This window comes from Peromyscus maniculatus, chromosome 18 (assembly GCF_049852395.1).
Source record: "Peromyscus maniculatus bairdii isolate BWxNUB_F1_BW_parent chromosome 18, HU_Pman_BW_mat_3.1, whole genome shotgun sequence".
Classification (NCBI taxonomy): Eukaryota; Metazoa; Chordata; class Mammalia; order Rodentia; family Cricetidae; genus Peromyscus; species Peromyscus maniculatus.
This window is the reverse complement of record NC_134869.1, coordinates 25,640,071-25,662,991: the sequence shown is the minus strand read 5'-3', so window position 1 is coordinate 25,662,991 and position 22,921 is coordinate 25,640,071. Positions and strand designations below refer to the sequence as shown.

Here is a 22,921-nt window from a genome sequence, read left to right as displayed (position 1 = left end):
CAGTTCACTATTTTTTAAAAGAATCTCCTTTGCTTCATTATGATCATATAATTTTTGTTTTTGTGACAGGAAAATGTTCCCTTTCCAGTGTTGAGTGTAGCACCTCTCAGCAGACAGATTTTGCAGTTGCCAATTAAAAGATACTGTTCAGCAACTTCCCTGCATGATAAACCCACTTTGTCTCTCTCTCTCTCATACATCAAAGGGTATTTATATTAAAATTCCCCCAAGGTATTCATCACCAACTGCAAGCCTGGGACTCTGTTGAATTTGTGTTTGCTTTATGAGTTAATGCTGAGAGCTCTGCAGAAGATCTAGGAAAAGAAAGAAAATGGGAATTGTTTTCCATAAAGACTAACACAAACAGCAGGGATCAGAACACGCTCGTATTCCTCGCTCTGTGCAATCTAACTTGCTTATGATTAAAGAATGATTTTAATTGTCAAACTTTGAAATTTTATTAAATGTTTGCGGCAATGTATTGAATGAATCCCAGACATACATAAATAAACAGACAGCTGTTTGCAAGTTGCATTTTATCAGTTTTGCAAGAGCACAATGTTCTCCCTGCATCATATTCTCAGAATTTGCATCTTATCATCCTTGGCTATCCACTATATACTATGGAGTACTTGAATATCTCATTCTTTGAATTTTCATTTTTGATTGTAAATCAGGTGATGGCTGGCATTTTTCTCTTTTCTCATTTTTTTCTCTTCTCTCAACCTCCAAGTTTACTTACTTCCATTTCTTCTTGGCTCTAATAATAAAACACACAAAATATTTTACATTTTGGTTTGGAGCATCAATAATTCATATTTCTTTTGTTAATTACCATAAAATCTAAAGGCAAAAACAAAACCAAGCTTAGTGTTCTTTTAAGTTTTTTTAATGTCATTCAAGCCTCCTAAGTTTCTTTTCCATGCTCTTTCAGTGTTGCATTTTAGACAGAAGGTTGGTGAGAGATTGAAGTAACACTGCATATAAGTCTACATTTAGAGGACACCCACAATGAACGGAATGAACATTCTATGATATGAAGACAGGCACTCCCATAGTCACTCTGGTATGTCCCTATCAGAATGGACATGTAGCCACAAGGGAAGGCTGGCAATGAGAATATCTCCAGCCCCCTTCAGCTTGTGTCCCAGATCCTCATAGGCGACCAGCTCTTTCCTCCACAACATCCTGCAACATTTTCCCAAAAGACTCCTGGGGTCGGTTTACATTTCCTTGGTCTTGGCTGCCAGAGCCTCAGAGGAACGGGCAAGTGGCAGCTTGTGTTTTCTGTCTCTTCCCTCGAGCAATCCATCTGTCCACTGGGAAATGTCACAATGGCTGTTCTGTGCCCTAGCAAGAATATGTGTGGGAAGAAACACAAGCTAATCTTTCTCTTTTCGTTCTGAAGATGACAACAGCAACCAGAAAGGATGAATTTGGACATTACTAGTTCCTCAATCAAAAGCAAGTAAGAAAACATACATGCAGTTTATAAAATATTATTCATTTTATAAAGTATTTTACAATATATAGACCTTAAATATAAGTCCTCATTCTTCCTGAGGTATAGACCTTTGTAGACAAATTCAGTTGAATTTGGTAATTTCTTAGTCACTTCGATTTCAAAATTCAGTCACATTTAAAGGTTTTGCTTGGGGTTTTGTTCCAACTCCAGACTCTGTGTGGCTGTTCCTAATTTCTGGGATGGGTCAAGGAGAATGGTAGCTGCCATGTGGCAGCCAAAGAGAAAATACATAATTTCCACAGACCTGATGTAGCTGGGTCTTAAGCCAGATAACCTGCCTAGGGTTTCACCAACTTTAATGTGCACCCTAGTCATCTGGCCATGTTGGTAAGATGGGATCCTGCCACAGCAGGGGTAATACAAAGACTCTACATTTCTAATGAACTCCCAGGGGATGGCATTGCAGTCGATCCTCCGATCATTCTTTCATGAACAAGGTTTTGCTCCCTGGATGCTGGGCTGGTATCTACTTACGTCTCTGTCAGAGGCCATCTGTTGAGATCATAGCTCAGTGCCACGCTCACCACAGTGGAGTTCAACAACAAACATATCTTTCTGAAGTTCATCCCCTCACTTGTAGCTAGAACACTTCATGCATTCACACCATGATCTCTCTGTTTTTCAAGGGCTGTCTTTCATAGGACTGTGTGATGCCCTCCTATGTATCCTTGACATTTAGAACTCTCAAGAAGCAGTTTTCAACCTCCCATGTGAGATGGGGCCTGCCTTTCCCCTAACCACATGGCCCTGAGACATTCTTTTCAGAGCTTTTCTCCATGCCCGGAACCTGAGAAGTACAATGTAGCCCGACATGGATGCTTGGATTCTGTACTACACATAGGTGGTACACACTCACATTCTGAAGGACTTTTCCATACCCCAAATATTTCTCCTGCTGCTGTCCAACAATTTGGTTTGGGGGAGGGAGCCACTGGGGTACAAAATCAACAATTATGACAGTATTAGGGCACAGAGCACATCCTTAACATTCCAAATACGTCCCTTTCAGACAGAAACCATAGCAAGAAAAGCTGTGACTTAGAAATGCCGAGTTCCTTCAAGGATTTTCATTGTATCATTACTTTCGTTTTCTCTCTCCTCTGTTCCCTTTCAAATTATGTTTGATCACATATGACAATCTAGCCCAAGTTAAGAGAAAATTCAGTCAGTTAAATAATACCATATCAATATTCTCTTGAAGGATAATTTGGTTTGGAAAATGAGGGGAACTAGGAGCTGTCTCCAAAATATAACTGTATGCCGATTCTGGGTACTGACTCACAGTTGAAGTGAAATGAGATTTTTAAGAAGTGTCATCTAAGCTATTTACTCCGGAAAAAGGAAAATAGCTAGTCTTCATGTGAACCTTCTGGAAAGTCCTGGTATAAAAGCTTATGGTATCAGAATATCTTTAAAATACTAGGATATTCACTTAGATATAATACAAGGTCCCTATCTGAATTATTTGTTCTGAAAGATTCAATTTTCTGAGGAGTAATTTGTATTCACTGTAACTAATTTCTAAGCAAAGATCTGTCTGTGGTTAGGATCCCTAACAAATGTCCAATCTGAGATTCCCAACATTCCTGTTCCCTCAGTGAGTATAATGTATAACAAGTGGGAGAATACAATCACTTGATACCTCCTTGGCGATCAAATTCATGGACTGCTGGCCTATACCAGCCTACATCTGTCTAAGGTAAATACAGCAAGAGAGAATATCTTATTCGTGCAAAATATTTGCACTGTATTATAGCAAAGAGTAGTTTAGTATATGTAATTATTACAATTACTATGTTTGATGGATAGGAAAAAAACAATATCAAATGGTTTTCTGATAACACATAAATAGGTAAACCTGAGCACCATGAAATAAAGTAATATTAACTTGTCACTGTACTGGGGGACTATTAACTCCCCAGGTCTCATATGTAGTTAAATGATCTTGAATTTTTTTTATTTTAAATGTTTTAAAATCTCTCTTGATTTAAGAACTTGTCATTTATTTCCAGGACTACATGGCACATTAAAGTCACCAGTGGGTATTTACCTGGATATATCTTTTCCGTTTTTGAATATGTTTTTGAAAAAGGAATTCTTCTTCGCCAGGCTGAACCATTATATGATGTTGACATATGTTTATCTGAGAAAATAAAAAAGAAGACTACTAGCAAATATTGCTGAATTCAAACAACTATATTCCAAGAGCATTCTAAAGCTATAAATAACTCAGGAGTAAGAATTATCCTCCACGTGTTTCCTCTACCATTTGAAAACTAAGGCAACAGGGATACAAGCAGGTTTATTAAGCCCACTTAAGTGATCAGCAAGCATGGTTACAAATCTCTTAATTTACTGTTCATTTCCTCAAATAAGGCTCTATCCCATGAGGCTAATCGAGAAGACAGAACAATGTCTGGATACAGTATTTCATGACCTTTCTTCTGTGACTTAACACACTGTCCTACTGATGTTTGGAGAGGCCATAAACTTGAAAGAGAGCAAAGAAGGGTTCGTGGGAGGCCTTGGAGGGAGGAAAGGGAAGGGAGAGATGATATAATTACATTATACAATCTCAAAAAAATAAAGAAAATTGACATTTCAGACAATACAGAACCTACTTTGTAAATATATTTTTAATTTTATTTTAAAGACAACATTACAAAGTTACTTTTGCCTCCAGAAAGTGCCCTCTGTAAAAACAGTGACCACTGAAATCATGAGCTTGAGGCCTCAGGAAGCAAGAGCAGGCATACACACACACACACACACACACACACACACACACACACACACACACACACACACACACAGAATAAGTTGTCTATAAAGACATGATTTTATCTACTCCCTAACATTGTTATATTTGTGTTCTCAGGATTATTACCACACATCTATAGTTCCCAGAGTGTGACTCATAATAATATCAAGAATTTTCTTTTTTGTGTCATTTTTGTGTGTTGATATTTGCATGAATGAGGTACAGCAGAGTCCAGAATAGTGGGTGGCACATTCAGTTCACACAAGTCTAGACTTAGGCAATGCACTGTGCTAGTATGCATTATAGTTTTCATAGTCACGCCAGTATTACAGCAAAAGGAATAAACAGCATAATGCTATAGCAATACAATTAAAACCAGTTTCTTCTGAGTGCATACTTTTTGCTTATGCACATCCATACACCATTATAGTCTAAAACGAACAATTAAAGTGAAACATCTACTTAAGTTGTTAAAAGTTTCCAAAAGTTCTGGAGAAGTGGAATTCACAAACTACACTGTGAATACAAAGCTACAATGTAAATTACAGAGAACTGAATGATGTTTTGTTAAGTCAAGAGAACTGAAACCCAGCTTCGAACGAACGAGCACAATTCATCTTGAGCGGGAAGAAAAAGAAATTCTCTCCTGTGGCCTTGTACTTCCTGACATACACCATGCCTTTGCCTATGACATGATGAAGTGATTTAGAAGGGCATCGTGGGAGGGAGGAGAGGTTGTCAGAAATATTGCTGTTAACCCGCACACTAACCCCTTCGGAAAGTAATCAGGATGTCCTCAAGGAAAGACAGGGTGGTCCTCTGACAGTAATAATTGAACAGTGCATTTAGTGGAACAAGAAAATGTCAACCACGTAAAAAGAATCCTCCCTAGAGAAATAAAACTGCCCAGGGTGAACAAAGTGCAGTACATGGAGGCGAATCTCTAAGGAGGTACGGTGTCACCTCCTCAGCACCCAGCATGAGGGTTCTTCCATGTCCTTTAAATCATGCACGCAGACGTTACAATGATGCTGGTCCAGTAAAAGCAGCCAGAGGGAGGAGTGACTTTCGGGTTTCCATTGGGGGGAAATCCTACACTAAGGCAAAGTGCATCCGTCAATAGTGAACCACATCAATAAAGAACCTCACCTGGGCAGAGGTTGAGTTTGGGCTCCTTGTTGACGTCAGTTTTGTTGTAGGTCCCACCTGTGGGCCTGCTTCGGGGAGGGGTGTTCAGTGTGACTGTTCTTACCGCGTCTCTTTGGACATGCATATAGGAGGTGTTCTCAGCATTTCGGTTTTTATTATGATGATGGTAACTCATTTTATGTTTGGGATTTGGGGTGTGTACTGCTGTAAATCAAGAGAGTAGAGATGAGGGATGAAACAAGCCAGACTCACATTCAAAAAAAAAAAAAAACATACACAGTACATGAAGCATGAGGTGGTAAAATAAAAGAAAATTTAAGCTAAAGAACAGCATTCAGAGAAGAGCTGGGGTACTCTTTAAAGTAGACTTGAAGTTATACAGCAATAATTTTCCTTGGAGTAGGAAAGATTTGATTTTTAATCTCTGTGAAAATTATGATTAGAAATACCAAACACTTAGATATTCTACCTCTCCGCATTCCAGGGCCAGGAAAGTTCTTTGGTTCATCATAAATCCATTTTCTTTTCTTCACACCTTTAAAATGAGGCTTCCTCACTGGCTGGACATCATTCACTTGGAGGAGATACAAATTTTTACAGTTTTTAAGAGAGATGCTTTTATCTGAAAATTACTGAGGTGATAATTACCTATCTGTGCATTCTCACATCAAGCAAAAGTGTGCCACTCTAAAACTAGTTTTTAGAACAAAGAGTGGCTGGTTTTTACGTGTCAAAAAGAAATTCCCCTTGGAAATACATTAATGAGAGAAAAAAAAAACCTTCGATAAGTTGCTTTCCTTTAAAAAATGTTTTATTGTTCTCCAAAGGAATGCGTAGGCTCCTTAAAATAGCACAAAAGTGCACTCCGATCATAATTACAAATCCGCACATAATGCTGTTCTAAGGTCGTCATTGTTATCTTCAAAATGAATCTTTTTGTGCTTTTTAAGCCCAAACTACTATTCCTTAATGAGTTGGGTTAATACCTGAAGCACTTTTATTGAATTTCTCTGGATCCTTTTTAAAGTGTTACGAGACTGACTACTCAGTCTGGTAGAGCAGAGCTGACTAGAAGAAAGAAGGTAGAGGCTTCTAGTCATGCTTGTCTCATGTTATGTGGAGACACTCATATCAAAAAATTTCTACATGCATTCTCAGTTTCTCGAGGCTTCCTAAGGAATGTTTTTCAGAGATTCCTAAACCAATTTTGTAGAGGCATTCTGCTAATCACAAAAGACTACAAGGGAAAACAAGTATCAGTGTACAGATTAGAGTAGCCTTCCACTAGTAGGCTAATAAATCTGTGTTTGCCTTAGCTTAAGCTTTCAGCCCTCAGAATCTTTGCCTCCTCCCTATACATCACTCCCAAACTCCCACACCTAAGATGCCCCCATCCAAAGTTATAACAAGTACTATTAACATGAGTTTCCTTCCGGAAGTTATTGTGGTTCTTCTCTCCTTCAGTGTCTGAGAACCAAGAATAGTAACAGGAGTTCAGCAAATGACACAAGGATCAGGGGGAAGGAGAGAAGGGTTAAGCAGAATCCATCAAAGAACCAGCTCAAAGCACCGATGCCCAGGAGAAGCCAGATCGAGAAAAATGATCCATAATAATTACAAAGCTGCCAATGTGTTCCACGATGGTCAAAAACGAACGTGCTGTGGTAATGACCTTCTGCACAGGCAGTTTACTATTACATGAACATGTACCTTAAACTAGTGGGTATAATTGACCGGGACCTATATTACAATCTGCACTCTGGACTTAGAAGAAAAATATTATTTACGACTTCAATTGGCAGATTTTTCAAAGCACACTTTTTCATTTTCTTTCCGTTTCAAATTCTCTTGCAAATAAGAAAAATATGTCCATAATAAGACAGACAAATTCAAGGTCTAAAAGTGATAGAAGCACTGTCTTACCTGAAGATGGGTTCTCTCTGTACTTCATCCTGATGTTCTCAGTAGCATTTAATATATGTGTGTTGGGGACTAGGTGAGTAGTTAGGGGGCGCTTTGGGTGTAGACTGTCCTTGCTCTCTTCTAAAGCAAATGAAGAAAATAAAATGTCGATATTAGTAAAAGAAACACTTCAGATGGGCACACCTGCTACGTATGTGTGTCATTTTCTAGAAAGCCTGGTTAAAATCAACTCACTGACACACTGTCCCTCAAGTACTGATAAAACTTTAAAAACTCAAACTATAGCTATCATTTCCATGCACAAATGGAAATGCACAAGAGAGATTTCTGTGTTTTATCATCCCCGTGAAAATTTTAAGTAGATGGTATATTTTACAGGGAATAAGCCCATTTAAGTTCTCAAGACACTTCATCAACGGGACCATGTTCATTTGACCTGTGCTGGGCAGAGGGACTATCCATATCCACAAGTATGAGAATGTTCTAAATCTGTGCTGCTTCACATAATAGCCTGTACTCACATGTGTCTATTGACTACTTGATGTGGGGGCTAGTGCACTTGAAAAGCTGAATTTAGAACTTTAAAAATTACAATTAAATTTAGGCACTCATACGTAGCTAACTAGTGGCCTCCAAATTAATATAGCTGGGTTTTTTTTTCTCCCAAGAATTTCTTTGATTGATTAGGGAAAAAATTAACTCTGAATATGAGACAGATTTACATATAATTTTCCACTAAATAACTTGACACAAATGTCTTTTCCTACACTTCTGTCCACCAGAGCACTCCCAGCTACAGACTGATAGAGTGGCACAAGGCTCAAGAGGAGACATTTACTTTATCTCTGGAATATTCACAGATTGTTGCTAGCAATTATTGTGTAATGGGTAATGTCATTACAGGAATGGATCTCTTCAAAACGTTCATGAACAATGTTTCTAAGGAAATTCAGTCACTCTGTTTTAAGTTGCTAAAAAAGAAAAAAAAAAACTTCAAAGGTCTTGGTATTGCCATTTAAGGAGGCCAATATCCTTACAGCTGAAAGAGCCCTTGGAATGTCATTGTCCAAGAGACAAACTTTCCAGACTAGGAAACAGGCTATAAAACTTAAAACAATTAAGCACACAGCCAGTTCAGAGCCTTGGGGTTCTGGTGTCCTATTCAGTACTTTCCTATATATTGCCTTTCTGATTACATTTGGTTTCCATAACAACTAAGATGTTCATTTAATTTATCTGCCCAACCTACAGATGGGTCAGTTTTATCACATGACCCATTACCTTTGACATTTGAGCATTTTGAGGTGATTTCTTTCACTTCAGCTAATGCTTCACTTTCGTCCACTCCAAGAAATATGATCCTCTGCGGAGCATAACAGTCACCTCCTAGAATAAAATTTCACAGTCAGGGACAGCAATAGTAACAAGAGACACATGACTACCTTTTAATTCAGGAATGATCTTCACAATATCTCTGGTGTCCACTTTTGTTTAAACATGTCTCAGATTATACTCCCCCCCATATCTCTACACATTCTAACAGAGATGCTTAGGTTAGTGTATGTGTATTAGCTATATTATTTGAGTGGCCAGTATGTAAACTGTAAACTGACATATAGATAATTGCAAGAAAGTTCACATATTCAACAAAATTAACTTCCTCTAACATAGCAATATTTAGAGATATTCACAGTTATCCTTTATTTGAAAACTCCAGATATATGAAAGCAGTTTGGTTTTCCTTAAAGATCTACATTTTTTCAAGATAAATACATATGCTAGCTTTAAATGCCACAAATGAGATTTATAGGACCTTCACCATGAAATTTATTCTTATTAAGAAAAAAATTATCTGCTTTAAATAACCATTTTCCTATGTATGTGTGATGTGTTTATGTATACATGTACATGTGCATGCATTTGTGTGTGTGTGTGTGTGTGTGTGTGTGTGTGTGTGTGTGTGTGCACTACAGTGCAGATCAAAAGACAATCTCAGGTGCTGCACTTCACCTCCCACCATGTTTGAGATAGTGTTTCTTTTTTACTGTTGTATTTGTCAGGCTAGCTAACCCGCCAGTTTCCAAGGATTCTCCTGTCTACAGCTCCTATCATGCTATAGAGGTACTTAGATTTCAGACACATGAGGTCGGGCAGTGGTGGCGCACGCCTTTAATCCCAGCACTCAGGAGGCAGAGCCAGGTAGATCTCTCTGAGTTCGAGGCCAGCCTGGTCTACAGAGTGAGATCCAGGAGAGCACCAAAGCTACACAGAGAAACCCTGTCTCAAACACACACACATACACACACACACACACACACACACACACACACACACACACACACACGATTTCTGACACATGATACCATGTATGACTTTGTGTAGGTTCTGCAGATTGGAACTTGGGGCCTCATCCTTACCTCCAATTTACCTACTGAGCCATCTCTTGAGCCCCTTAGTAACCTCCTTTGAAAATAATATTCAGATGAGGATGCAGCTCAGCCGAGGAGCTCTCACCTAGCAGGAACAAGGTTCTAGGTATATCTCAAGCCCCAGTGTAACAAAAGTAAAGAGAACATTAAAAAAAATAGTTATTGAATAACCTGTGAAAAAGTCACACAACAAGATGTCCCCAGGGATGCGATAGTGACTTATATTTTGGAATGATAGTGACTTATATCTTGCAATGATGGTTCATCTAATTGGATTTAAGTCCTGCTCAGAATAGGAGGTAATTCATGCCTGGTACTGAAAACCTAACCAACTATCTGTGCCTGGAGAGGTCATGGAACCTGCTGGTTCCACTTTCCTAGACCAGTATAGTTCTTAACTGCATCCTCAGACTTATTATACATGAATAAGTACAGCTCTCACCTCTCATCAAATAAGCTTCTTTTTACAGCAAACAGTGGCCATTACAGAAAGCCATGGGCTGGGCAAAATGATGAGAACAACTGGTGGTGGGGTCCCCAGCCACAAACCTATCTCTAGCATAACCTTTATACCTAAGGCTCAGAGGGCATCATGGAAGAGGGATGTAAAGAGTCAGAGGACCAGGATATTTGCTAGCAGTATTTTCTATATATGACAGCGAAACTTCACTCAAGAAACATCAACATCCAACAACGTGGTCGCCTAAATAAATCCTGCACATTGACAGAACCAGTTGTCACATAAACACAGATGGGAAAAATCTTACAAGGCTCCCCCTCTAGATGAAGAGCTACAGGTGATTAATTGCTGTTAAGAGAGGGAGACTCAGTCTTCTCCAAGATGAGGCCTCTGGTAGGTTATCTAATCCCAAGAGGTCAGCCATAAACATATGTACATAGGAGCAACAGGAAGTAGAGTCTGCTGGCTGTATTTATACATACACACCTACATACACATGTGTGTTTGTGTGTGTAAAATGATAATAAAGAAAAATAAGTCATGGACTTGTGAAGGAGTGAGGGGACACAGAGGAGGAAATGGGAGAATGGAAAATGCAGTACTCACGTGAAATTTTCAAAAACTTTTAAATAAAAATAACTAGTTAAATTTAAAAAATTAGACACAGTAATAATGACATAATAATAGCTGACATATATGGAGCACTTTTCTGTGTAGCAGAGCCTCTCTTGAGTATTTTAAATGACTTATCAAATTTTATTATCTCCCTATACTCTTTCTCCTACTACAACTTTGACTACTAATTCAGTACGTGTTTACCATAGTTTACAAGTAAGAACACATTACTGAATCATTTTGAAACATAATGGGTGAAAAAAAAAAGGCTCCTCTCACAAATTATATCATATGTGAAGTTTTTCCCCATTTGAAAAAAAATTCTACCTATTATTCATGTCTAGATGTAAAAACACTATTTGCTATCTAGTTAGGGATAGCTTCCATGTTCAATACATTGATTTCCAGAACCAGTAAATTCAGTAAACATGCCTCTATTCACCTGGTCATTAAATGCATGTAAATATGTAATAATACATCCTTCAGGTATTTGCTGATGTATGTCTACCAGTCATTTTGTTTTCATTTAGCTATAGTAATTATATCCTTTTCTGGCCTCATGAAGTTTATGTAAAACAAATAATAAAAATTTCAGAAGGAATTCTGATTTCTGCTACAGCTTGTACTGGAATACTTTTTCTGCCAAAAAAAAAAAATAGTCATAAAAACACGAAATTAACTGACTGGTCAGCACCCCAATGCTCAGCCCCACAATGGGTAAGAAGAGTGGAGGCACACAAGAATACATTGTGTCTACAGTCTCCTAACTTTTGTCTAAGGAATGAAGTACCACAGTCATCACAACTCTCATGACAGTCTTTCTGATTCATTCCAACAAGACATCACCTGTCAACTAGACTATAAAGAAAGAGTTTACATTTTGAGCCCGTGTAGAAAGTCTGAACCTGAGAGGGAAATCTAAAAGGGGAAGACCCACCACCGAAGTCTCCTTCACTAGATACAAACCTGGATTTCTAACCCACTCACTTGATGTCTATTAAGTGAAGATCTAGAAACCTAGATCATAACATCTTCAGAGAGGATACGATCACAAAAGCAAATTGCGATCAAGGACGGTGTGGATGTGGGGAAAATGGAACATTTGTCCATGGGTGGGGGAAGTACAAAATGGCGCAGCTATACTAGTTGTTGTATAGTGGTTAACACAGGTGCCTTCTAAAATGGTGCAGCTACTCTGAAAATCGTTATGGATGTTTCTCACCAAAGCTAGAAATAGCTCTACTACACGATTCATCTACACTATCAATGGGAATATAACCCATATACTCAGTATACTGCTCCATAGGTACTTGCTCATCAGTGTTCATAGCTGCTCTATTCACAATGCAAATGAAAATAGCCATAAATTAATTAATGGATCACGTGTGAAAATGTTGTAGGTATGTGCATTGGAGTATTATTAGGCTGAAAACAAAAGAAATCCCCAGGTAAACGGACCGAGCTGGAAAGAATCATTCTAAGGGAGGTAGGTCACACTCCCAAAAGACAAGCATATCATGCTTACCCTCACAGATTTGGACATTTAGACCTGTATCTTTAATTTGAGTACTCAAAGAAGTCACATGACCAGTAAGACACGGTGGGAAGTCGATTTCAAGGGAAGGTGGTTGGAACTGGAACTTAAATGTTTTGAAACGGAAAAGGAGTACAATGGAACAGGAAGAGTTAAATTTGGTAGGAAATGGAGGGCAGGGTAGAGGAATGAAGGTAAGGAGGAATAAATAACATTAAAGACCTTTGAAAAAGCTATATAGAGATGAATTAATGAATAAGCTTCATAAAATATTTACTTATACACATACATACATACATACATATGTAAAAAGTATTTAAATGGAGCTACCACATAGCTAGAGGATAATGTATAAATTATCAAATAAAAAGTTCAATGCCAGGGATGGGTCCCCTCTTTATGAGTTGTAGGTCTATGAGACATCACTGATCCTCCCGAAACATTGTTGGCAATAGGTCTTGGTTACCCCCCGCCCCAGAACTTGATGTAAGATCCTATTGCTAAAGATCATAAGACATTAAGAAATTAAGCTTATGTTGTCTAGCTTTCACAGTGCTGGGGGTTGGTGCTTTGTACACTACAAGGGAAGAAAAGTATCATTAGTCTTACCAAGCTGTAAGCCCTATACACTGCAAAGGTTTGCCTGGCAAGGCTTGCCCACTGGTGAAATGGTGGCACAGATGGTGTGGGAGTAGCTAACCACTTTCTCATCAGATTTAAAGAGCGCTCCATAACACAAAACGCATGCCTTGTACAGTTAACAGGGCCCCAAACCATGGTTGGCTGTGTCATAGGCCTTAGTGGAGAACCTAGTACTATTCTTCTGCTAATGGGTAAAGTCATAAACTCTGTGTGTGTGTGTGTGTGTGTGTGTGTGTGTGTGTGTGTGTGTGTGTGTGTGTGTGTGTGTTTCAGTAGATGGAGATTAATACAGAGACTCAAAAGTAGTTGACATGGGAAAAAAATAAGAGATGGTAGAGTGCTCAGCTCTGAATGTGATATCTGTATTATACTCCCTCAACCCAAGGCTCAGCGACAATCATGTGAAAGCAGGAAGCACGATTGTGAAAGGAAGAGGTTGTGGATGTCCGCAGTAAAACAATATTTGCCTGACATGGCAGCACCATTGGGCGCACACACACACACACACACACAGAAGCTGTGACTGCATGCCCACGGCCTGTACCAAGATCCCAGCATGGATGAGAGAGGGGCTCATGAAGTCCCACCCCCTCGCTGAGGAGCTATTGCAAAGTGAAAGCTGTTGAGGTACAGGGAGTGAGTTTTCTTCAGGGATGTGATCCGAGAGACGCTACTACCTATGTTCCAAGAGACAGTCCTGCACCCATGCACATTCAAGCAGACCAAGTGGACTCGGTGAGTTTTCAGGTAGGACACACGAAGCTAGGATGAAAAGTGTGGTCCAGGCAAATGTAAAGGAACTAGCAAGGAGTAAATCAGGGTAGGTTTTATAAAAAGACATTGTATATATTATGGAACCCTCAAACAATAAAAAAGTATCATTGAAAAAATAGCCTTAAGAGTCTCCAACCCTCTTCAGAGGTTTCGACAGCTGTGCACTGCTTGCAAGGCAAAATCTGGAGCCTCTTAAGCCTTCCTAGGGTAGAGAAATCTTAATGACTAAACCAAGCTAGCTCTCAGTTGAAAGCCAGAAAGACTGTGCCTTAGATGTGACTGTCTTGTCTTTGGAATGGCCACTGTAACTTGAAAGACAGGACAAACAATACATCACCTATCATGTCCCTTTCAGTAAATTGAGCCTCAAAGTCACACCTCACAGCGGGTGCCCTTGCTGCCCACAGAGAAGCTTCTCCATGGGAAAACAACTTCATCCAGACATTCTGTAGTATTTCACTTGCAATGTCCAGCATCTAATTAAAAATGAAAAGGTGTACTAAAAAACTCAAAAACTCAAATGTTTATCAAAACCAGAGGAAATTGAAAATGATCTAAGTATTGTAAAACAGCAAGGAAGAAAAAAATAGTAACATAACTATTACACACACACACCCCAAAAAAATGGTGGGGAATTCTTTAAAAGCTCAGACAGAGAGAAGGTAGGATTTTATTTAAAGTCGTGAGGGGAGGCAAAGAGGAAGCATTAGCAAGACAGACTTTGGGTCAGCAGGAAGGATCCAGTTGTCTCTAGAGTAACTCATAATAAAAAGTGAACTTTAAGTGGTATCAAGATAGAACCTGACAAAAAGAGAAGTCAAGGTAGACAATAAGCTGCTGAAAATGTGTTCAATGTCAATAGTCATCAGGGAAATGTGAATTAAAATGAGGTATCACAAGCTAGCCAACAGAAGAGCCACAAGGTAGAAACGATGTCTATTGTTGGCACTGCTGGTACTTTTAAAAAACACACAGAGTGGTGAGAAATTAGAATTCTCAGCTGCACACATTCCCCCAACGAGGTGATATGCTTGGCATTCCTGCTTGTGTTTTCATGCAGAGATGGCCACAGGATGGGACTTTCAGGAGGACAACGCAGCGTTGTGCCATCTCTTTAATGCAAGGGAAGCTGCAAGGGATCTGAATCCTAACACTGACAGCCTGAGCAGAGTCACCTAATGCTTCCAGACTCCATTTTCTCTGTAAAAACATAGACAGTTTAATATTTGCTCATTCAATGTTCATGCTGTCTTTACAGCTGCTTGGAATAATGGGAATCCTTTCTCCCCACCCCACCCCCTCTAGTGTGTGTGTGTGTGTGTGTGTGTGTGTGTGTGTGTGTGTGTGTGTGTGTTCAGAAAGAAATGCATGCACATATAGAATGTTTTTAAATAGGTACCTATAAATGCATATGTGCACTATCTCCTTATACGCATATATCTATGTATATGTATGAAATTTAAACAGCAGTGTCAAAAACTACTGCAACAATCAACAATGTGTACAAATCTCATACAATTAAACTTAAATACTAAACTAAAATACTCAAACTGAAGGAACCCAAACTGTACATTTCCATTTAAATAGCAACTAAATATGTAAAACTAAACTGTGGAGGCAAAGATCAGAGTGTGGTTATCAATGAGACGTGATTATGGCCTTTGCTGGTCCTTTAGTGACTGATAATAAAATGCTGATGGAAGTGGTATTGGGATATAACAGAACTTGACAAAAGAGTATGTCAAGGTAGCCAATAAGTTCATAAAAATACAGCTACACAGATGGGTCTGCATGTGGAATTTTTACCCCAGACTAGCATGCTTCATTAAATTCAAAGTTCAAGAACACATTAAAAATGATAAAGTTAGAAACAATGTTTCACGTGTTTAAATTAAATATGGACTCACTAGCTACAATTGTAAAATGTACCCCTTTTCCTCTCAAGATGTATTATCAACTATTTAGAAGACTCAAATGATCAATTTAGCGTATACAGAGACCCCAGGAATGTTTGTAATTGAAAAAAGACTATTTATGGTAGCTGGAGAATCAACAAGATTCACTATATCAGGAACCCCCTCTCCCAGATGACTGAGAGCTTTAACATCCTCCAGTACTGCTGTTAAACAGTTGGTTATTCACAGTATTAATAGAAAGAATAATGGAAGTGCAACGCCATCCTCACACTTCATAAGTCTCAAGGAAGCAAGAAATGCATATGAAGGAAGCTGATGTTTTACATGAAAGGGTTAGCTCATCAATGACTAAAAATAACTTTTTCCCAACCAAAAAAAAAAAAACCCAGAAAATAGTAATATTTTGCCCAAGTATAAAATGTCAGCTTTGCTCTTTCTCTCCCTAGAGCTAGAACTTGTTGCTTGAATGATAACACTGAGAAAACTGCAGATATAGAGGAGGGAGGAGGATGAGGAGAGGAAGAAGAGGAAGAAAGAGAGAGAGAGAAAGAAAGAAGGAAGGAAGGAAGGAAGGAAGGAAGGAAGGAAGGAAGGAAGGAAGGAAGGAAGAAAAAATTAAATTAGCACAAGGGGGAAAGATTGACTGAAGACAATCACTGAAAACAGGTGAAAATCAGGCCTGTGGAGAGCATCTCCAATGTGCTCCAGCCTTGATTGTATATGTTGGCACTTTTCTCAGCCTCCTCTCTTCTTTGACATATATTCTTCCTGTCAATCTTTTTTCTGCATCAGAAAAAGTTGTCTACATCTTCTCAAGAAATTAGCCTTTCTAACAGAGGAGAGATTTTCTTATACTCTAATGACCAATAGTCTTAAAATATTTAAGCTATGAGAAACAATGATAATGTGTCTTGGTGTAAATGATACATATACTTGAATATAACTGCCATAACTTTCTATAAGTGTTTATTAACCCCGTCTTGTAGCTGAAAGTTTTCCTGTGTCCTGCTCGGTCTGCAGCCACTCAAACCCAAGTAAACACACAGAGGCTTATATTAATTACAAACTGTATGGCCTATTGGCTCAAGCTTACTACTGATTAGCTATTACACTTACTACTGATTAGCTCTTACAGCTCCTGCACTTGGCTCTGTGGTAGTATGGAAACACATGTGCTTAATATCTGAATAATATCCTGAAGTTGAGCACACACACACACACACACACACACACACACACACACACAAACACACACACATTTCTCATAAAAGTTTGAAAACTGGAATATCTTACCCTCTACATGGAGTGTAAATTCTTTTAAGGTATATGGTACAGATGCCAGCCTTTCAGGGCATCTTATTTTATGAGGGATTTCCAAACCTTGCATCAAACAGGAAATAGAAAACAAAACAAGCCGGGCAGTGGTAGCGCATGCCTTTAATCCCAGCACTCCAGAGGCAGAGCCAGGCGGATCTCTGTGAGTTTGAGGCCAGCCTGGGCTACCAAGTGAGTTCCAGGAAAGGCGCAAAGCTACACAGAGAAACCCCACCCCAAAAACAAAAACCAAAACAAAAACCAAAACAAAAACAAAACAACAACAACAACCACAAAAACTAAGGACAAAACCTCAGCTCCAGAAGCAACACATTCAGAACCATCAAGCTCACCTCCATTTTCAAAAGCAGCAATGTCAGTCCTTGGTTTCCCATCCAGTGATGTTTTTGCCTCGCCCGGCCTGTCCAAGAGGCTAAACTTCGTTGGAACTGTGAGACCATCCCCTAGAAATGGAAGAAATAAAGAGTCGCTCCAGCCACCTTTACACTATAAACAAGGTTGTGACAGAATTCATGGTGACAGTTAAGTAGCATAGACGCTAATATATACATAATTTGCGTGATGATCTAGTGAACAATAGATAAGTGCATTTATTTCAAGCTAATTTTGAGAAATGACCAAAAAAAAAAAAAAAAGCCATAGTTTGTCCTTTTATTGGGATCGGTAACTAAATGTCAATGAGAAGTTTAAACAATCTTACACTGTTGTGTGAGTATAATATGTTTAGTTTATCTGGTGTTTCATTGTAGTAGTTTTGAAATATTTCTTTTGTTTCTATCTCTTCATGATTAATTTAGCAAACAGCATTAGAGTCATTATTACTGATACTTGATAATTATTCTCTGAAATTTCATTGTACATATCCAAATATTACTTTGAAAGTAAGCTGTTGACATCAGAATGAAGAGATACACAGCAGCCTGAAGCAGTGTGAGGGTCTGGACTGGACAGTATGCCAAGAAAGAGTAAATTCACTTTGTGGATATCAGAGGCCTAGCTGGTAAAATTTGTGGAGGGAACCCGTAAACAATCACACTGTTTCAGAGGAAGTTTCCTGATTTTAACATTTATGCTGCAGTTGTGTAAGAACATAGAGCACCATGTCTTCACTTGCAACAGTTCAGAAAATAGTAATGGTAGTGTTCACACTCACTCTAACACTAAGTAAAAACCCAGAAGTAGTAAAATATTAACATTTGCTGTCGGTCTAAATCAGGAGTTCTCAACCTGTGGGTCACGACTCCTTTGGGGGTCAAACAACCCTTTCACAGGGAGTTGTCGCCTAAGACCATCGGAAAACACAGATATTTACATCATAATTCATAAGGAGTCGCAAAATTATGGTTAAAAAGCAGCAGCAAAAATAATTTTATGGTTGGGGGTCACTGTAGTGGGTAGCCGTTCCAGCTTAGATCTGGAAGTTCCAAGAAGCCCTCCAGCAACAGGTCACCAAAACATGAGGAACTGTATTAAAGGGTTGCAGCATTAGAAAAGTTGAGATCCACTGTTGGAAGTGATCAGGGAGTTCAGGGATTAACTTTCTGAAAGCAATACAAGGCAATACTTATATGTATACAAATGTACGCATCATTTCTTTTATAATCTTCCCTTTTAAATTTTGACTGGTACCTTTGTCTTTTGTTTTTGTTCGCCTGTTTTAAGGTTTCTTGCATCTAACTAGTACAGGCTGCAGTCTGCTCCACCTTCTGATGGTCTATTGCTGCCACCTCCTGTCAGCCGTTTAAACATCTTGCCACATAGAGGCAGGTCGGCACAGATGCTCTGTTCTGTATCCCTCCGATCATCCTCAGCCATCCTCATCTCTTTTCTCCATTCTCCCTTCTCTCTGCTAGCTCCTCTCTCTGTGTGTCCTCACTCCTTCCTGTCCTCTAGAGATCAGGGAGCAATGACATTCTCTTCTATTGCTACAATATGTACACAAGCTCACTCTGAAACCAGGAAACCTGCATGAACTTTTAACACTCATGGACTTTTCAAGTTCCTGCTTTCCTAGACACAACACAATGCTCTTTGTCTTGCCTTCAAGGACAAGGTGCTGACCAGAAGCAAACTCAGACTTGCTCAGAAGAAATGCATCATGAAAGAGAGAGTCTAGGACTTTTCCATTAAAACTGCCTTAAAATTGCTTGACACAGAACAGACATTCATTCAACAGATGCATTCTTCCACTGACATTATTTCGCCACCTCACTTTTGTCCACACTGACCTGGGTTACCCTTTCCACTCAAAATAAAACAGCAAGCTCTGTCTCACAGAAAGATTTACCATTGACACAGAAAGGCACATTATTTACAGAATGCCTATGTGGCATGTGAGGGTCGCCTGTATCTGTGAAGTCTGTTCTTTTTGCGGCTCCTCTGGGGAAACATCATTACATTAACAGCATCCTTTCGTAGGAAATTTGGGTCATCCGGTAAAAAGCTTCCTTCTCACTCACAAACCAGATGTATTATTTATTATTTAATCCTGCTCCAGTGTACACTGCACTAAATAATTCAGAGTATATTCACTAAGTATCTCTTACATGTCACCTTGAATATTACCATCTTGATTCTTACCTTCCTGCAATTCACTGCCATTTTCCAAAGGCTTTTCTAACTCCTTTTCCAGTGTAGAAGCTATGCTTTTTGATGATGAAATGTCTGGAGGAGCATGGAATCTATAGTATTCACCTAAACTCCCGTGAGAAGAGAATAGTTAGCATGTGGAGCATATCAACCATTGGAAATTCCACAATTGTTTGATTTCTTACCAGATTTATAACACATCTCCTTTATTGCTCTTTTCTCTTCAATTTCTTCAGGTGTCTTTGTCCATAAACTAGAAGCATCTATAGGATATATTTTTTAAAAATTAAATTGTCCCAAATTCAAATAATCTGAAAATTTGTAAATCAGAAAGAAAAATCCCAAATATTGTTTTCATAGATAAACTGTTCTTCATCTAATGTTTGAAGTAAAATAAATAAACAGATAAATAAATAAGAAAGAACAAACTCATATTTCAAAATGCTTCCATGTTTAGTATTTAAAAGAATCATCAAAGAGAAATTATATATTTTATGCTCTAGGTCCTGAAAGGAGAAGATGAAAGCACAGACTTGCTGAGATGCTGTGTGGTAGAGCATGTGGGCACGAGAGAAGAAGAAATAACAGGCAAAAAGAACAGTGACGACTTCTGTGTATTCCTAAGCACGGAAGCTATGACAGTTGGTACCCACAGAGAGATGCATTCCAGGGCAGAGACAAAGTAAATTTGCATTTTCAGGTGTTCATCTGGAGTTCATCTGAATGGCTCCACTGTGCCGTGATGATATGGGGGGAAAGGGAAGGACCATGATGCAGAGCACATGGGCCCAAATTCTGTCCACACTCCTCTACAGAATATCAGGGATGCTGTTGACGACAGTACTTTAAATTCCAAGGTACTCCCTGGATCCTTAAAACTCCAAGGAGTAAACGTTATGAGACACAGATGTATGTACATCAGTGTCACAGCGGTTGTCTCTTATGAGGCTATCTGTAACAGCTCTGTAAGTACATGCACTTAATTAAACATGACTTATGTCTCCCAGCCATCATACAACAAAACCTCTTAATCCAAAGAAGCATAAGCATATGTAGACAGAGAATACATTAAAAAATAAAATTCATTTCTTTAATAATATTAGTATTTTCTCAACAAAATCTGGTATGTATGTTGCATCTTAAGCCTCTAATTGTTGAGGAGTATGTAGAAAATAGTGTGGGTTTTTACATGTGTATTGTAATCCAAGAAAATGCTGTGGGTTTTTACATGGGTATTGTAATCCAAGAAAGGGGGTACTAACCATTTTGCTCCTCTTCTTCCTCCTCCTCTTCTTCAAAGTTAGTTTTTAAGACTAATGGATTATGGATAGGTCTTGATACATTCTCCATGGGTTTCAGAGGTTCCTGACTCTGGCTTGGGGGTGGATTTCCTTCCTGACTTTCTTTCTGTAAGGTGGTGTCTACAGAGAAAACACAATGCTTTAGTCTGTTCAACCACTGTTACTAATACATTCAGTAACCAACCATTCTTTTTGTTGTTATTTTTTATTTCTTGAAAAAAACAAAACAAAACCAGAAATGGTTTCTTGTCTTCTGGATGTGATAGAACTGTTGCACCCATGAGATCATGGTAGCTGAAGTTGCCTGAGCAAGACCTGCTCAAAATCAAGCCAGTCAACTTCCCAGTATAAAGTGGTAGGGATTCCCAAGGTCCCTTCCCTAACTGAGGAGTCTGACAGTTAATGGTTTTTGAAGAAGGAAAAATTATTTTTCTTTATTAGTGTAGCCCTCGGTAGGTTGATCACAGTCCAGTGGATTGCCACTGATCTGTAGCCTATACTTCCTGTCTGGCTACTGACCAATCAGTGTTTTATTTATTAACATATTTGCCATACAGAACATCCCACAGCACTGATCCATGAGTATATGGATAGTAGAAATTGGTCGTGATGCGTTAAAACCAAACAAAACAAAAATAGGTGGAAAGATGGGAAGTGAAGAGTGGATCGAAGAGGAGTTAGGGGAAGTGGGTGGTGAATATTATCAAAATACATTACATAAAAGTCTTAAAAAGTTAACAAATATATTTAAAAGAAAACAAAATCTTCAAAAAGAAGAAGAAGGAAGAGGAGGAGGAGGAGGAGGAGCAGGAGGAGGAGGAGCAGGAGCAGGAGGAGCTGGAGAGATGGCTTGGGAGTTAAGAGCCCTGACTGCTCTTGCAGAGGACCTAGGGCTGAATTCCTAGCACCCACATGGCAGTTATTGTCTGTAACTCCAGTCCTAAGGGATCCAACACCCACTTATGGCCTCTGCAGGCACCAGGAACATACATTCAGACATAAACTCATACAAATAAAATAAATAAGTACAATTTTAAAATACCTTTTTTAAAAAAAGAAAAGAAAAAAGAAACAGGGCTTCCTGTATCCAGTCTTGGCCTCAAACTCCCATTCATTTACAGCCAACCTGGCTTTGATTGATTGTCCTGCTTCTACTTCCCCAAAACCGGGGTTACAGTTGGGTACCACTACACATGGTTTATCTGAGGCTGGGGTTTAAACCTAGGCCTTTGTATATGCTAGGCAAGAACTCTACGAACTGTAATAAATCTCTGTCCCTTTAAACCAGTATCTTCTTACTTAATTGTATATTAAAATGTTTCCCTTATTTTTCAAAAGACTATTATACCAATTGAATAACTATCAACGTTTTGTCTGTAACTAAGGGAAAATATGTCATTTGCTATACTTTATCATTGTGATGAGCTGGATGTGGAGTTCACACATTTTGTGTGGTAGTCCACATTTGGTCCCTGGTTTAGGGTGGATTACATTTACAGTGCTGTGAAGTAGCAGGCATTGAGCAGAAACTGTACTTCGCGCTCCGGATGTTAATGTTTTCTCAGGGTGACACCATTCTTGGGGATAATCCCTTTGATGCTGGGCAGTGACTGTGAGCACAGATCTGAGTCAGCAACGTAGTCAAGAAGTAAAGGACTCTGTCTACAGTATGCCGTGGCGCTAAATCAGGGCACTCAGGTGAAATCGGGGTGCTCTGGTAGGTCGGGAGTAGCAGATACATTTTCATCTTAGGACAGATTGATTGGGATATACCCTCAGTGTAAATCAAGAAGTTGTAAGTGCAAACTGATCACAAGTGTTATTCTTAGTTACAACATAGATCTGTGAGATGAGAGTGACTTTACTTATATCACTTGGTTTTGTTTTGAGACATGCAGCCAGGGTTGGCCTCAAGCTCACTATACAGCTGAGGATGACTTTAATAAACTTTGCATCATCTTTCTTCCC

The 22,921-nt window shown here is 38.9% G+C and overlaps 1 protein-coding gene across 4 annotated transcripts in view; it reads right to left on the bottom strand.

Moving 5' to 3' along the window:
* Positions 1 to 433: 433 nt before the first annotated feature.
* The window catches only part of C18H12orf50 (chromosome 18 C12orf50 homolog), a 35,275-nt gene continuing 12,787 nt past the window's right edge, over positions 434 to 22,921 (bottom strand). For 3 of the 4 annotated variants that reach the window (XM_076553842.1, XM_042263309.2, XM_042263305.2), the window contains exons 4-13: positions 20,915 to 21,073; positions 19,838 to 19,915; positions 19,644 to 19,757; positions 17,396 to 17,506; positions 8,640 to 8,744; positions 7,359 to 7,478; positions 5,905 to 6,009; positions 5,436 to 5,639; positions 3,576 to 3,668; positions 434 to 760 (exon numbers count right to left, since the gene is read on the bottom strand). In XM_076553842.1, coding sequence (XP_076409957.1) covers positions 735 to 760; positions 3,576 to 3,668; positions 5,436 to 5,639; positions 5,905 to 6,009; positions 7,359 to 7,478; positions 8,640 to 8,744; positions 17,396 to 17,506; positions 19,644 to 19,757; positions 19,838 to 19,915; positions 20,915 to 21,073 — 1,115 coding nt within the window. In that variant the 3' untranslated portion in view covers positions 434 to 734. The remainder of the gene's footprint in view (positions 761 to 3,575; positions 3,669 to 5,435; positions 5,640 to 5,904; positions 6,010 to 7,358; positions 7,479 to 8,639; positions 8,745 to 17,395; positions 17,507 to 19,643; positions 19,758 to 19,837; positions 19,916 to 20,914; positions 21,074 to 22,921) is intronic. The other variant, XM_076553841.1, reaches the window with a different exon arrangement.